We start from the raw sequence: 17137 nt of genomic DNA, 5'->3' as shown, positions 1-17137 counted from the left end.
TTTTTGTCTTTTTGAGACAGAGTCTCCCTGTAGCCCCAGCTGTCCTGGAACTCACTATGTAGACCAGGCTGGCCTTGAACTCAGAGATCTACCTGCCTCTGCCTCCCGAGTGCTGGGATTAGAGGCACTACCATGCTTCACTACTTGGAGTATTTTTATACCCATCCCTAGATGTTGACAGTGATGGTTTACGGTGTTTTCTTGGTTGTATGTCTACAGACCTCCATGGATCTATGCCATTTCTTTGGATTCATTCCAAAGTAAGTGATAAGAATTGGTGTGACTCCCCTAAACACTTCAGCATATCACTGACTACAGTTTAGTATTTGTTGTTTTTTCTCTTTTTTTTCTCTCTCTGTTGTTGTAAAATTCACATGCAGTGAGGAGATCAAACCTCTATAACACCTTTGCTGACTTTTGACTTTTGGACCCCACATAACCTGACACCCCTAAAGATCTGCATTACCACAACCTGAAGTTTCCCCTCCAGCCAGTTCCCACCTCTACCCCCTCACCTTAGTGGTAGTCATTATTTTTTATATTTTCCATTGTAAATAAATGTACCTGTTCTAGAATTTCATATCAATAGAATTGTATGATAAATAATTGTGCCAGAGACCCTGAAGTTCACACGGGCCTCAGCAATCCCCTGGAAGGGGCCCTGGGCCCAGCATGGCATTACACTCAGAATTAGAGCTAGGCACAATGAAAGAGCACAGTTCAGCACAGCACAGGAGAAGGCGCATGGGGCAAAGGGCAGGAGGACCAGGCCTGAGATCCCAGTCGTTCCCTGCAGTGGAATTCCCTGGGATGTACTTGGTGGTTTCAGCAGTGATGTGCGACAACGCAGGTGTTGACAATGGCAGCTCACTGGAACCTTGGTGCCTGGGGCTTTTGTGGAAGGTTGACCATGTTATATGCACAGTCCCCGTGTGACTAACCTTAGTGATTCCATCTCTGTCCCCTGCACTTCCCAGAAGATCACACTGACCTAGTGTGACCCAGTTCCTCAGCTGTGTAGGCCCCTCCTATCAGACAGGATTTTGTAGGGGCCCAGAGATTCTCTCCAGAGCTGGTAGAGGATGGATCCTGAAGACAGGACCTTTCTCCAGAGTGTATAAGGTCCGAGCAAGCCAGGCCTGCTGAGTTAACTCTTTTACAGCAAATGAGGACTTTTGTGTAAGGCTTTTCTCACCAGCCTGGAGACTCATCACATGACTGCATTTAACAGTATTCTTGTCCTTCATCATCTGGTAAGCATACCATAGTTGCCTATATATTTGGTTGATAGATGTCTGGATGTTTCCCAGTTTCAGGCTACATCTACTGTGCACATCACTGTAGTTCTTGTGGGTAAACACCCAGTAACAGAATTGCTGGGCCGTATCACAGGCATATGCTCAATTCTATAAGAAGTTGCCAGCAGCCAAGTGTGGTGGCGCACGCCTGTAGTCCCAGCACTTGGGAGGCAGAGACAGGTGGATCACTGTGAGTTCAAGGCCATCCTGGTCTACATAGTGAGTTCCAAGCCAACTGGGGCTATAGGGAGACCCTGTCTCAAAAAAAAAGGAAGCTACCAGCCAATTTCCAGGGCCACTGCCTCTTCTCTGGATCCTCACCAGCGCCTGGTGGTGTCAGCCCTATTTGTTCCTTCCTCTCTGCTAGATAGAAAGTGGAAGTGGTCTCATTGTGACTACTTCAATTTAAAAACAATTTTTACTGCTTCAATTTAAAAACAATTTTTTTTTTTTTTGGTTCGAGTCCCAGAACTCATATTGCGGCTATGAACCGTCCTTAACTCCAGTTCCAGGGGAATCTGAAGCCCTCTTCTGACTTCTGCAGCATTGCAAAACATGGGTTCACTCACATACATGCAGGCAATACACATAAAATAAAAATAATAAATAAAATATTTTAAAAACAATTTTTGTGTCAGGGCACATGCATATAATGGCTTGTGAGTGGAAATCAGAGGATAACTTGTGGGAGTTCATTCTTTCCTTGGATTATATGGGTCCCGGGGTGGAACTCAGGTCAGGATTGGTGGCAGAGGGACTTCCTGCTGAGCCATCTCACCAGCTTGCTTGCTTCCTTGCTTTTGAATCCAGAAGGTCAACATCTAATACCAAGATAGAGGAGAGCAAGTTTCTTCTAGGACCCGAAGGCACACAGCCAGTAGCTCTGTCCTTGTGACTTTATGTACATTAATGGAAGTGGGAAGGGCAAGAAAGGTGGGGGGAGACAGAGGGAATGCTCTGTCTTAGGACTTACGTATTGATGACTCCTACACTGTGTGCCAACCTTTGGGGTTGCAAGCAGCCCCATTTCATCCTACTGTTTAGAACCAGTGTTCTCCAGGCCGATTGCCCATCTCTGTTGGAAAGTTGTGGGTTTCCTGCCTGTGCTGTGGGGCTATGTAAGGGAACCCCCGGGCTAATGCTGGTGTTGGGTTCAGGGATCCTGGGATTGGGTCCGTCCTTCTAACAAGTTCTCTAACCATCAGGACCTGTTGTTCTTTCCGCTGTCTTGTGGACCCTTTCCTTGCCCAATTCTCATGGTAGCTAAGGGACTCAGAATATAGTAGCCCCTGCTAAAGTTAATTAATTAAATAAATAAGAAAAAAGGATAGGGCAGACCAGGCAGAAAGAAGGGGCCCCTGTTAAGAGTTGGGCAGAGACTGCATTATCCAGGGCTTGAAGGCAGTCTCTTTCTCTCTTCCTCTCCAGGAGTCCGCTCCGAATTTAATGACATTGACATATCCAATCCAAACTGCGTCGTGATTGCAGATGCTGGCGAAGGCTTTTCCTATCAGAACATGAACAAAGCCTTCCAGGTGCTCATGGAACTGGAAAACCCCGTGCTCATATCACTGGGGAAAGGGTGAGTTGGCAGCGGGGAGCGCTCTGCATGACACTCTCTGCCTCTCTGCTGTGGAATCAAGTTGAGGACAGAGGCTGTGGCATGGGGTGAACACAAGGTGCCTTCCCACCTTCCCTTGTCTCTCTTCATTTCCCCCCTCTTCGCCTTGAGCATCTATCAGGACACCTCAAGGGCTGGTTGATCAAGATTGTGTGTGGACCTTGGCCCAGGAGAAAGATGGCGGGGTGGGGGAGCATTAGAACAGGTGGAGACCCTGTGGAGATCTCAGAGGCCAAGTGTTCACTCTCCCAAGTTTAGAGTAAGCAGGGTAAAGGTCGCTAGCACAGGACAATACCAGATGTTGAGGAATGGTCCCAAGGGACACCTGTGTAGTGGCAGATAGGCCTCAGAAGAGGTCCAGGAAGATACCCTTGTCTGGATACTGAGCGAGTCTCTATAAGCTGTGATTAGTTCCCTGCACTTTGGCTGAGCTTCTAGCATGTGCCTCCCACCCATGCAAGGGAGCTTCCATTGCTCTGATGAATACCTGAGGAAAACAACTTAAAGGGAAGACGGGGTACCTTGGTTCCCAGTTTTAGAGGTCTCCGTCCACAGCTGCTTGTCTCCTTGCCTTGGGCCATGGAGAGACAGAATGCCATGATGGAAGTGTGTAGCTGAGGAAACCTGCCCATCTCTTAGAATCTGGGAATCAAAGTGAGAGTTAGGACTGGGGTCCCAGCATCCCCCCAAACAGCCCACCTCCAATGACCTAACTTCCTTTTCACTAGACTCTGTCTCCTTAAGGATCTACCCTCTCCCAACTGCCGTCAGCTGAGGACCAAGCGTTTTTTAGTCGATGGGCATGTGGGGGACTTTCAAGATGCAAATCATAGCACCCCCTCTTTAAAGAAAACACTGATGGGGCTGGAGAGATGGCTCAGTGGTTATGAACACTTGCTTCTCAGGACCTGGCTTGGGTTCAGGTTGGGTTCCTAACATGCATATGGTGACTCCGTCTGTAACTCCAGTTCCAGGGACTCTGATGCTGTCTTTTGGCCTTGTTGGGCACTGACTGCACATGGTGTACTTAACTACACACAGGCAAAGCATTCATACACATTAAGGCAGAGGCAGGCAGATCTCTGTGAGTTTGAGGCCAACCTGGTCTACATAGTGAGTTCCAGGTCAGCTAGGGCTCCAGGGAGACCCTGTCTCAAAAAGACCAAAAAAAAAAAAGAAAAAAAAAAGAAAAAGAAAACTTTGGCTGTTCTTCTTAACACTCTCTCTCTCTCTCTCTCTCTCTCTCTCTCTCTCTCTCTCTCATTCTCACTCTTGAGCTCTTGCTCTTTGTACACACACACGCATGCATGCACCACAGGCAACACATCTTGTTTTGTCTTTGGAAACAGGCTCCCGTGTATCCCAGATTGGCCTCAAACTGGTTATGTTCTATATAGCTAAGGTTGGCCTCTAACTTCTGATCCCCCTACCTCTGCCTCCTGAGCTCTGGAATCACAGGCCTGCACCACCATGCCGAGCAAAGCATTTTCCCCTCTGTGGTACTAGGGACTGAACACAGAGCCTTGTGCATGCTAGGCAAGGCTGTGCCACAGAGCTATATCCCCAGCCCTCTTAACATCTTTCCTTACCACCAAAATAACTCATGTTCATTGAAGAAAACTTAGAAAACACAAATGAGTTTAAAGAGAAAATAAGTTATTTGTAGTCCCGCCACACAGCACAAATATCAGCATTTGTATGTCCTCACAAATGAGCCCTTACAGGTGGATACGTTCACAGCCTTGTTGCTGTGATGGGTGGTTTCATCTTTACTGTCAGTGTGACTGGATTCAGAATTACCTAGGAGACATACCTCTGCGTTTGTCCGTGGGGGTGTTTCAGAGAGGCTTAGTTGGGAAGGGAAGCCCCACGTGGAATGTGGACAGCATTGTCCCCTAGACTTGGGTGCTAGAGTAAATAAAAAGGGGCAGAGAAGGAAGCCAGCTCAGCACCCACATGCACCTTTGTTTCACTTGATCTTAATTATTTTTTCTTTCAAACCTGTATGTAGAAATTGTGAGAATTTAGGGATGAGGAGTGAGCTCAGTCAGTACCAGGACTTAGTTTGACTCCTAGTACCCATGTAAATAAAGCTAGGCATGGCGGTGCACGCTTGTAATCCAGCACTGGGAAGGTAGAGACACATGGATCCCAGGGGCTCACTGGCCAGCCCCAATAGGCTACTTGACAAATTCCCAGCCAGTGAGAGATGCTGTCTTAAAAACAAAAAACAAAACAACAAAAAAAAACTCAAGGCTCCTGAGGAATAACAGTAGAGGTTAATCTCCAGTCTCCATATACACGTACACACATATGCATGCACACTCACGCTCACACATGTACCAGCACACAGATGTGTGCCATGTGCATACACCAAGAAATTAAAATGAGGAAATTTTACTTTAAAACATAAATCCAGGTTTCTGAATTATTGTGAAGGACCAGCAGATCTGGCAGTGTGGAGCCCATGTTCCCACACATAGCAGCTTGTTCAGAACTGCTACTTTCTCTAGCTCCAGTTTACCACAGACCCTCCACTCCCAGTCCTCTGTCGCCAAGCCTCAAAGTAAGTGGTCATTAGGGTTATACTGTTCGTTGTTTTCCTCATACTAGAGACTTTTTTTCATGCTATATTTGCTATAAAAATAAAAAAGATGCTTCAAGAAAGAAAAGATTGGTTGTGTTTTTAGGAATTAGAATTTTCTAGTGTGTTTATCATATGAGTAAAATGAGTGCTGTATCGGCTGGAGTTCTTCAAAGAAATCAAAACCTACAGGATGTGACTAGAGAGAGACTGATGATGGAGGCTTTCCAAGGGATTTCTGTGGGGTAGGGCCTGCGGATGGAGGCCCAGGGAAGAGCTGTGATTGAGCCCGACGAGCTCTGTGTACTGGAGGATCTCCTTGCTCAGGAGAGGTCAGCTTACTGTTAAGAACCTCAGCGGATGGCACGTGGTTCACCCACAGTGTGGAGAGTGATCTGCTCTGCTGAGATTTAGCTGACTTAAATGTAGATTTTATCCAGAGGTCACCTTCACAGAAACATCCAGAATCATGTCGGGCTGCCTTTCTGGTCACTATGACCACTAAGTTGACACAAAAGTACCCCTTGTGATCCCTGACACCCTCCTGTGGTTCCTGTCACCTATCAGAGGCAGGCTGCACTCCTGGCCTGCTTAATTCCCTGGCCCTAGGCCCTGCCCTTGGGTGTGTGAGTTGGTGACCCCACAATAGAAAAGGCCCATAATGAAGCCTATTACGACTCATTTGTGTTTACACATTTTTAAGTGGTTTTGTAATTGCTCAGAGTTACCCCAGATTATGAATAATGGTAGAAATAAGTGTATTACTGAAAAAACAGAAGAATGGAATGGTTTGCTCTCAGCTGGGTGATACCGCAGTGGGCTCAGGAATAGCCAGGGGTTTGATGCATGATTAGTGGGGCCTCCAGCTTGCGGCATGGGCAGTGGGTCAGGTGTTTAAAAATCAGAGAAAGAGCTCGGCAGTTTCCAGAGGGTGGCAGCTTCTCCAGGCAGCCCAAGGGCCCAGGAGGAGCTCCTGTCACTGTTGTCAGCTGGGGTGGCCTCCTTGAGGGTACAGGGAGGCAGGTCCCCCTTCTGGAAATGGAGTGATTTACATTTGGCATCTGTGTGGACAGAGAGAGGGAATTGGCTTTGTAATTTCTTCTGTCATGCCGCCATCAGAAAATTAAGCTGTTTACTCGACAGACTAGGGAAGGTTAATGGCTCTTCTGGGAGAGGTCAAGTGGTCATTTTGCAGGGAGGCTGCACTGAGGAATCAGAAACGGCAGGAGAACGAAGCATAAAATCGGATCTGACTGCTCCCCCTAGCTCGCTCCTCCCAGTGGCCACAGTGGCCCTCAGTGGCTCGAGGACTCAGGGCCCACCCAGGCCTGTTGTGGGTCACAAAGCCAGAAAGGAAGAACTGTATCCAGTTCTTGTGTACGGACATAAACACCTGTTTATTGTTCCTGTATCATGAACAGTGTATACAGCCAGCAGCTGGCTTCAAGGTGGCTTTGTTTCCCTGAATGTGTAAGAAATACAGAAAAATGGGGTCTGGAAAGATGTCTCAGTGGCTAAGCACTGACTGCTCTTGCAGAGGACCTGGGTTCGATTCCCAGTACCCACATGGCGGCTGACAACCATCTGTAACTCCAGGGGCTCCAATGCCCTCTTCTGATGTCCTTGGGCATTGGACTCATTTGTGCACCATGTACAACATGGGTGCACATACACACATGCAGACAATATACTCATACACACAAAAATAGAAATAATAAATATTTTTTAAAAGAAGTACAGGCCGACCCTCACCTCCCTCTGCTTCCCTGGGCCTGCATGACCTGCCGACCTCTCTCCAGGGTAAATCGATTGTGCCCTCCACGCCTTGACTCCCCCAGCCTCATTGACCCTCCCATCTTCCCCTCCAGTCTCTCCTCCTAGCCTGGGTCCTGTCTCATTCCTTTTCTTGGTACCCCAGACATGGGGGACGGGGCGGGGGGGGGCACCACTGCTTCCTGACCTTTGCATCCAGACCAACCCAGTTCCTTCTCACGGTCCCCAGGAGTTCTTTGGGCCTGGCCCCACCCTCACCTCCCTCTGCTTCCCTGGACTGCACAGCCCACCAGCCTCTTTCCTGGATGCCTGGGCTGACCTCTCGGCCCAGGACCACCACTGCTTCCTGATCCCTTGCATCCAGACAGACCCAGTTCCTTCTCAAGGTCCCCGGGAGCCCTCGGGTCCTGGTCTCGCCCTTACCTCCCTCTGCTTCCCTGGGCTGCACAACCTGCCAGCCTTTTTCCTGGACACTGGGGGGCTGACCTTTCCCCTTCCTGTTGCATCCAGACCAACCCAGCTCCTCAGTGCAGTCCCTAGGAGCCCTTGGGGCCTCTTCCTGCCCCAATCTTCCTTTGCCTCTCTGGGTGGCATGACCACCAGCTGCCCTAGACCAGCATCTTTCCTGGGCCCTGCTCCCAGGCCAGTCCAACCCCCAAATTCCTGAGGCCAAAATCTTTCCTGGAGAGATCCAGACCTTAGGAGAAAGCCTGAGAGCATCTGATTCTCATCTGACTTGGGCCTCTGTGGAAACTCCTGAAGACAAAAGCAATCTGGCCATTCCAATATAAAATCAAAAGAGAGAACCAGAAGCTTAGAGGAACCAGGTTTTCATGCCCAAAAAGTAAACCACAAAGGCACATAAAGTTTACAAAAAGAAGCAGACCTAAACTTGAAGGCTTGAGTCTCACACAAGAATCAGAAACTACAAAAGAAATTCACATGTCAAAATCACAGAGAAAAAATAATAACATGAAAAACCAAAATAACATATCCCCACCAAATACCAATATTAGGGGAGTACAATGAGAACCCCCTAGAGATAATGCAGGACATGGAACTCAAAAGAACAATTATAAACATGATAAAAGAATTCAGCAAATTTAAAGAACACACACACACACAAAAAGAAATTAAAGAACTGAAGGAAGATAGGAAAAAGCTTCTGAATGAATTCAGAACAGAGTTAGAAATATTGAAGAATACTCAGGCTGAATTGAAAAAGGAAGTGAAACACTCCATAAGCCAATCAGAAAAAACAGGAGAAAGCCTCACCAATAGGAAAATGAAATGTAAAACAGAGTATCAAGACTGGAAGATAAAGTGGACAAACTAGACCACTCAAGCAAAGATTATGAAAAACTTAAGAAATTACAGGAATGGAATATACAGGAATTGTGTGACACCATAAAGAGACCAAACTTATGAATCATAGGCATACAGGAAGAAGAAGAATTCCAAGATAATGGCATGGACCAGATCTTCAACAGAATCATAGAAGAAAATTTCCAAAAATTAAAGAAAGGCATGCCCATACAAATACAAGAAGCGTATAGAACACCAAATAGACAGGACCATAAAAGAAATACAGGAAAATATGAGCCCTATAAAAACCAACCCAGATTCAACTTTAAAAAAAAAGGAAAATTGAAGGAGGCCAGCTGTGGGTGTAGCTCAGTTGGTAGTGTGGTTTCCTAGCATGCATAAAGCCCTATGCTCAGTCCTCAGCACCTCATAAATTGGACATGGTGGTGCACACCTGTAATCCCAGCACTTAAGAGGTGGAGGCGGAAGGATCATCTCAGCTCACCAGAACAGTTGGGCATAGGTGAGCAGAAGGGCACTGCCAGTGCTCAAACGCCTGAGGAGGTGACCTGGATGGACGAGGGTGCGAATCCTGCACAGACTTCTCAGCAGAGATCACGGATCTAAGAAGATTGACCGCCACAAGCACCACAGCCTGTACCTGAGGGGGAAGGGGAATGTGTTAAAAACAAGCGGATTCATAGCAAACATATCTGCAAGCTGAAGGCAGAGAAGACCTGGAAGAAATGCCTGGCTAACCAGGCCAGGGTTCAAAGGTCAGGGAAGGAAGTACGTCAGCACTGTAGGAGCATCTCTGTGCTAAGAAGCAGGTAACCAAGACCCTGTCCATGGAGGAAGAAAACAAGAATGGAAACTCCCCTCTCGTGTCTGTACACAGCGGCCTGGGTGATAGATCACAAGAATCAGTCACTAAAATAAAAGAAAGATGCAAAGAGTAAAAGTTCTCACTTTGATTTTGAGAATCCACGTCCTGTTTGGGCTCAAAAGATGAACATAACAAAAATGAAGTGTTGATCGTTTTATTATATTTTTTAAATGTTACATGTATGAGTTGCCTACGTGCAAGAATGTGCACCATGTACATGCAGTACCCTCAGAGGCCAGAAGAGGGCATCAGATCCCCTGAAACTGGAGTTATAGTTATGAGCCATTGTGTGGGTGCTAGGAACTGAACCTGGGTCCTCCGCAAGAGCAGTCAGTGCTCTTAACTGCTGAGCCATCACTCCAGCCCCTGATTGTGTATTTTAAGTCACCTGGTGAGTCTAAAGAATCTAATGCCCTTTAACTTGAATAAGCCTCTGGGAATCTGAGGTCAGCAGAACTGTGTTTCAAGGACTCCTTAGGGGTGAGGTTTCTAAATGGGAAGCTTGTCCCCATCTAACCAGTGTCCTCTGTCCTCTAGCCGACAGCCTGGAAGCCCCCAGAATCCTCACCTGCCAACAGCTACACCTGTTACGGCGGGCAGTTTGATTTTGGAAGTTTCCCTTTTCTTCTGGTGGCTGAGTTAGGTCTGTTCTCTGTCATCTGCCCCACCCACTTCTTTGTGGGGGAGGGCGCTCATGAATCCTCCCCTGCGTGCCTTCCTTGGGCTACCCATAGCCCCTTCTTTACCACCCTCTGGAGGCTTGCTGAAGGCCCTTGGTCCAAGGAGGGTGGCCCACTGTGGGTCTGGGGGTCAGGGTAGTCCACTCTGGTCCTCTTAGGTACTCTGGTGCCTGTGTGCTCCTTCCCCTCAGGGCTTAGCCTAATGTCTCTGGGGGAAGCCTCTGTCTCCTACCCTGGCAGTGCACCAGCTCATGACATCTTTACCAGTTTCTCAGTGGAACTGTTTACAGCTCCTCTACACTAGGAGTCCAGGGAGACAGGCTGGCCACTCTTGGCCTGTCCCCAAGTCCTACCAAGCTGTTAGACTGAGTAAGCCACCTGCTACCTAGGTAACAGCCCCAGGACTAGTGTCTCCCTCTGCTGGCCAAGCTCCACTATCATGCTCCAATTCTTTAAACTCTGGACCCGGCTAAGGAAATAGCCATTATAGTTTATTGTGAAAATGCAAAAGAAACACCTTTATTTAAAAAAAAAATGTGTGTGTGTCTGTGTGTGTCTGTGTGTGTCTGTGTGTGTCTGTGTGTCTGTGTCTGTGTCAGTATCTGTGAATGCAGCCATGTGTAGTACAGGGTACACATGTGGAGGTCACAGGATAACCTCAGGTTGCCCTCCACCGCGTTAGAGACAGGGTTCCTTTGTTTGCTGCTGCGTGCACCAGGCTGGCTGGCCCAAGAGCTTCTGAGGACTTTCCTATCTTGCCAGCCCCAGAAGCCACATAAATGCCTCGGTATGGCAGCAAGCCAGCTAACAAGGCAAGCCATATCAGTTAACCCTGGGCTGGATCGAGAGACTTTGCCCAAAAAAGAATAAAGTAGAAGAGCTTTCCAGAAAATTCCCCTATATCAGCCTCGAGCCTCTACATACACATATACACATGCAAACACATACACATATGCACACATACATACACATGAAAAAACAAGAAAAAAATTCTTTAGACAGGGTCTTTCTGTAGTTTAGGCTGGCCTAAAATCTGTGATCCTGGCCCAGTGTGGTGGCACACGCCTTTAATCCCAGCACTCAGGAGGCAGAGGCAGGTAGATCTCTGTGAGTTCAAGGCCAGCCTGGACTACATAGTGAGTTCCAGGACAGCTGGGGCCACAGAGAGACCCTGAACCTGTGATCTTCCTGCCTTAGCCTCCTGAATACTGGGATAGAAACAATTTTTAAGGCCATATAAATAAAGTACAGCGAGAGAGAGAGAGAGAGACAGAGAGACAGAGAGAGACAGAGAGAGAGACAGAGAAATTCTGGATTTAGGGTATAAATTGAGAGCCCCCCCCCCAGAAGCCAGTTCAGTGTGACCCTCAGTGAACACATACAATGTGTATTCTGTGTCCTTGATAGGTGGCCCCAGGGCATACATGTAGGATGGGGGAGGGGGCTGGAAAGGCCTAGGGTTCACTGGGATTCCCAAGTTCTGTGAGACAGGAGAAGCCTGCACCCTCAGCAGACAGATTCCAGGCTCCCAAGCCTTGAGAAGGGTAAGGCAGGGCCGGCTACTGGCAAGGCCCAGGGCTTGGCTGAGGGCAGCAGTGGGGTGTGCAGAGGGACCAGGGGCTTGTTCCCAAGACCTGCAGTGGATGATGGTACAGGAGCCTCAGTTCTGACCAAGAGGGTCCCAAAGGATCCAGGGGTGGCACAGATGGAGGAATGGCCCGGCATCAGGCAGCTCTGAGGAACTGTGATCTAATACCCAGGTGAACAGACACGTGTTGGCTCCACAGTTTGGAAAGACCTGTATTCATTTTGTTTGTTTGATTTGAGATAGGGTCTGCTCTGTAGCCTGTGCTGGCCTGGCACTCAAAATCTTCCTGCCTCAGCCTCCTGAGTGTGGACCACAGGCATACGCCACAACCTGGCATTTGTGTTCCTTTTTCCCTGTCTCAGGGTCTGTCTACCTGGGTGAACAGCTACTTACACTATCCTCCAGTCTTCCATTGAGTGGTGTTTGTGTTCTAGGCATCATGTTAGGAACTTGGCATATATTATTTTGTTCAGGTGTCACAATAGTCCAAGAAGTGGGTCTTTCATTTGTTTTGGCCATTTTACAGAAAAGGAAACTGAGGCCTAGAGGTTTTCATAGCCCCGAGTCACTGTTAGAAAGCAGAGGGAGGATTCGAATGCTAACGCCAGCCTGCTTTCCTCCTCTCCAGTCCTGTGTTCACATGTTTAGTTAATATCCCAAATCTGAAGCCATGGAAGAGAAGGGAAACTGATGTGGATGGCCAGACCCTTGAATAATTCTAAACTCAGGCCCCCCTTACCGTTCCTGGGTTTCAGTGAATCTCATCTTTAAAGAATGGTGGGTAAGACACCTTCTGGCCTCCTTCTGGTCACAAGGCTTTGCTCAGACAGCCCCACTTTGTGTTTAGGACTCCCGTGTACCTCAAGGCCTGACTCTGAGATGGGATGGGCAGCGGGGCATTCAGAAGACCAACAGGGCTGTCTTGAAAAGAAATAGTCCCTCAAGCCAAGTGCGTATCGGTCTCCATGAGGCCAGGAAGACAGTGTCATCTTCCCATGGAAGAAGCTGGTGCCCTTGAAACCTGGCACCTTGCCTGACCCTGGCTAACTGGAGATGTGGGCAGGCTGCTGTGGAACTAATGGAGTTTTCTTCTCAGGCAGCCGTTAGGGGTTAATTATTAGCAATCAGGGAGGCACCACATGCTCCAGGGGCCTACTGTCCCTTCTCAGAGCACAGGTCACCTGCCTTCCTCTGTGTTAACAGCTGGATCCATCTGTCCCCCTTGGGTCCCTGGTTAATCATTGTGGTAGGGTCCCCACAAGGCTGGCTGTAAGGGGTGCTGACTGACTCATGGTGCCCCAGAGCTGCTGGCCCTCTGGTTCTTCCCTGTTGCTTCCATTGGTCACTCGGTGTGGTATCTGCACTGACCTGCACCTTGGCTCTGTTCACATCATCCTGCTCTCTTGCAGACGTTACTACAAGGAAGCCTCTGGCCTGATGCTAGATGTCGGAGCCTACATGAAGGCACTTGAGGTACCTGCCATGCTTGTCCCATGCCCTCTTCAGGCTGTCTGATGAAACCTTCTGGGTCAGGTGTGCTTCACATACAAGTGGCCTTTTGTGTTTCTGAGTGGGACCTCCTGTGTGGGCTTCCAGCCACACACTCCCTCTCCTCTGGGATTGGCCCCTCCCCACCACCTCCCAGTACTCTCTCCCAGCATGCTGTCTGTCACCCTCCTCGGACTTATGGCTTTAGTGTCTGTGTGTACCACCTGCCTCCTCCCTGTCCCTGATGACACCTCAGACTTGATGTGTCCTTTCTGACCTCTTTCCTGAGCCAAACCCCCATGTTACAAAGCCATCTGTGGCCAGGCCCCTCGAATCCACTGTGACTGTGGTTTATCAGCTACCTAGGTTCCTGCCCTAGGTCAGCCTCAGCTCACATCCCATCTCCATAGCTCCAGCAGCTCCAGCCTCCCTGTGCCCAGGAGTGGGCAGGTGGGCGGATGGAGTCCTAGACCCCCTGGGAAGGCCTGTGACCCAGCTGGAGGTGGGCCTCAGGGAGGAACAAGAGCGTGATTGGTGCTGAGCATGCAAACGAGCCCTGGTCTCCTGCCCAGGCCTGTAGCTTTGCCAGGTATGGGTGCCACTTCCTGCAGGTGGGCTTCGAGTGGGTGGCAGGGCCAGACGCAGGTGTCCTAAGCATTCTAGGTATCAGCCTGTCATGGAGCCTGTGAGATGTGAGTCTCAGGCCCACTGTGTCTCTTCTTATCAAGGCCCCTTGCATGGCTGGTCACACTCCTGTTCTCTATCTCAAGCCCATGCCATGTCCTTCTGTCTTTGCCAGTACGCCTGCGGAGTAGAGGCCGAAGTGGTGGGGAAGCCTTCCCCGGAGTTCTTCAAGTCCGCCCTGCGTGCGATAAGAGTGGAAGCCCACCAGGTAGGCAGGGTCGAGCTTCTTTTAAAACATTTAAATTGCATTTTCTTTATGTGTTTGCTTAGTGTGCTGTGGTTTTGTGTGGTGTGGGTGTGGATGTGTGTACATGTGTGTGTACATGTGTGCACCTGCCATAGCATATAAGTGAAGGTCAGAGGACAACCTGCAGGAATTTGTTCTCTCTCTACCATGCCGGTTCTGGGGATTGAATTCAGGCCACCAGACTCAGTAGCAAGCACCTTCACCCACTGAGCCTTCCCACCGGCCCAGAACTTTTCTTTCTGTGAGAAGCAAGTCAGTGATCCATCATGTGTCCAGCAACCAGATCATACACAGTCCCCTCTTGAGATCTTTTACAACTGTCTCTTAAGAAACTAACCTGTTTTTTTGCTCCCCCCAAGACATACGTGTGCACACACTTGTGGGCCCATATGTCCCATGGTGTACATGCGGAGGTCAGAGGACAACTTTGGGTGTCAGCCCTTGCTTCCCCCATGTGTGAGACAGGCCCTCTTATTTGCCACTGAGTTTGCCAGACTCACTATGCCCTGACCTTCCTGTCTCCACCTCCCACCTCACCATGGAATACTGAGATTACAGATGCATACTGTGCCTGCCCTCACATCGGTTCTGGGGATCTGAACTCAGGTCCTCATGCTTATATAGCAAGCAATTTGTCCATTAAGCCATCTTTCCAACCCACAAAAACTAATCTTTGTCCTGTCATATTTTAGAGCAAATTTCAGAGCTATTGTATCCTTTCGTATTGTAATATTCCCTTTAAAACATATAAGTTTTAAAAGATTTATTTTTAACTATGTGTATGTGTGTGTGTGTCTAGGTGGGTATGTGCACATGTGGATACAGGTGCCCTCAGAGGCTAGCAGAGGGCATCATATCCCTTGGAGCTGGAGTTACAGGTCATTGCGAGCTACCGGATGTGGGCACTGGCAACTGAACTTGGGTCTTCTGCAAGAGCAGCAAGTGCTCTTAACTGCTGAGCCGTCTGTCCGGCTGGCCCATAACATCACATTTTTAACACAGCCACAAGGCATTAAAACCCCAAGCAGTGGCCCAAGAGCACATGGCACATAGGATGCTCAGTATCCCGGCTCATGGGGAACGAGAACTCAAAACCCAGCAGGGTAACACTGCCCGTCATCTAACATGGCTGTTTAAAACAAAGCAGGAACAGCAGCAGAAAGTCACAAGTGTTGGCAAGGAGGTGCAAGAACTAGAAGCCTCATATACTGCTGGTAGGAGTGACGTGAGCCCCGCTGCTGTGAAGAGGCTCTGGTGATTCTCCACAGTGGAAGTCGCCATCCGCCCCAGCAGTTGCACTCCTAGGTGTGAAGCAGAGCACTGAGACAGAAATTCAGACCAAATACAGGCCATGAGGGCAGCTCAGTGGTTGAGCATCCGCCGAGCACAAGTGAAGCCCTGGGTCTGATCCCTAGCACCATAAAAACAAGCAAACAGTCCCAGAAAACTATACACAGATGTTCAAAGCAGCCGTATTCGCAGTAACTAAAAGGTTGAAAACTCAGATGCCTGGCCATCCCCTGATGATGGTCAAGAATATGTGTCTGTCCACATAGTGAGATATTCAGTCAAAGAGGAAGGACACACTCAGTGTGCTCTTAGCTACTGAACCATCTCTCCAGCTTCACAATATTTTTTTTAAGTCTTTAAAACCTAGTTCCAAGCCAAGCATGGTGGCACATGCCTTTAATCCCACCTAGCACTTGGGAGGCAGAAGCAGGTGGATCTCTGTGAGTTCAAGTTTGAGGCCAGCCTGGTCTACATAGCGAGTTCCAGGCAGCTGGGGCTACAGGGAAACCCTGTCTCAAAAAGACCAAGGGTGGGGGGGAACCTAGGAGCTGGAGAGATGGCTCAGCGGTTAAGAACACTGGCTGTTCTTGCAAAAGACCTGGGTTCAAATCCCAGCACCCACATGGCAGCTAACAACTGTCTGTAATTCCAATTCCAGGGGATCTGACAGCCTCTTCTGTCTGCCGCAGGCATTGCACGACACGGGTGCACTTACCTACATGCAGGCAATACACTCATACACATAAAAAAAACAAAACAAAACAAAAACCTAGTACCAGACCAAGACCATCCTCTTCCAGTTCTTCACTGTTTTCTAGTTCTCAAGGAGGGCCAGGCATATCAAGGTTTCTTGGGCTCCCTAAATGAAGTTGAAAATGCATATGCATATTTAGTAGCATAATACTGTTTTCTGTTTTGAAAATTATTAAAATATATACTGTTGATAAAATGCGAAGTATAGAAGAGAAAGCAACTCAAGCTCTTGGGTGAGGAGGGTTAGCACATGTGAAGACTTAACTGGGCTCTTGCTCTCAAGATGGTCCATCAAAAATGAGGACAGAAGCTGCATGTGGTGATGTACACCTGGAATCCTAGCTACTCCAGAGGCTGCGGCAGAGGGAAGTGAGTTCCAGCCCAACTAGCTGTACAGCAAGACCTTATCTCTGATTGAGAAAAGCAATTGAGGGTCAGTGACATGGCCTAGTATAAAGGAGCGTGCTCAAAGCACTGACAACCTGAGTTTGATCTGGGAACCTACATGGTGGAAGGAGGTAACCCACTCCCGAAAGCTATCTTCTGACCTCCACATGCACCTGGTAGCACATCCCCGCCCCCCACAAAATAAATAGACAAAAGTAGAACAGAATGTAAAAAGCAGTGAAAGGCCGTGTTTGTAGGTCTCCATGAGGACTGGGCATAAGAAGGGGACCATTCCCTACTGCCCATTCCTGTTTCAGGTCAGTCTAAACTATGGGGTTTACAGATACTCTGCACCACTGGTGGAAAATAAATTCCGTGTGGAGGCCTCGTGGGACCCCCCCCATAACCATGTCTTTAGGTATTTCCACGGAGGCTTCCCTGTTCTGGGTCCCCAGCTGTGTGCGTTTCTCTGAATGGCAGCTTGGGGATGACCCACCTTAGCTCCTGACAGTGATCAGACAACTGTGGTGGGTGAGTGTGTTGCCAGTGCCTG

General features: G+C 48.6%; 1 protein-coding gene across 2 annotated transcripts in view; it reads left to right on the top strand.

The window, feature by feature from the left end:
* The window catches only part of Lhpp (phospholysine phosphohistidine inorganic pyrophosphate phosphatase), a 106242-nt gene that overhangs the window by 22409 nt on the left and 66696 nt on the right, over window positions 1-17137 (top strand). For both annotated transcript variants that reach the window (XM_008846017.2, XM_029569811.1), the window contains exons 3-5: window positions 2727-2880; window positions 13145-13208; window positions 14023-14115. In XM_008846017.2, coding sequence (XP_008844239.1) covers window positions 2727-2880; window positions 13145-13208; window positions 14023-14115 — 311 coding nt within the window. The remainder of the gene's footprint in view (window positions 1-2726; window positions 2881-13144; window positions 13209-14022; window positions 14116-17137) is intronic.

The sequence above is a fragment of the Nannospalax galili genome, unplaced genomic scaffold (genome assembly GCF_000622305.1).
Source record: "Nannospalax galili isolate Female #2095 unplaced genomic scaffold, S.galili_v1.0 scaffold362, whole genome shotgun sequence".
Classification (NCBI taxonomy): Eukaryota; Metazoa; Chordata; class Mammalia; order Rodentia; family Spalacidae; genus Nannospalax; species Nannospalax galili.
This window is presented reverse-complemented; position numbering and strand designations above follow the sequence as displayed.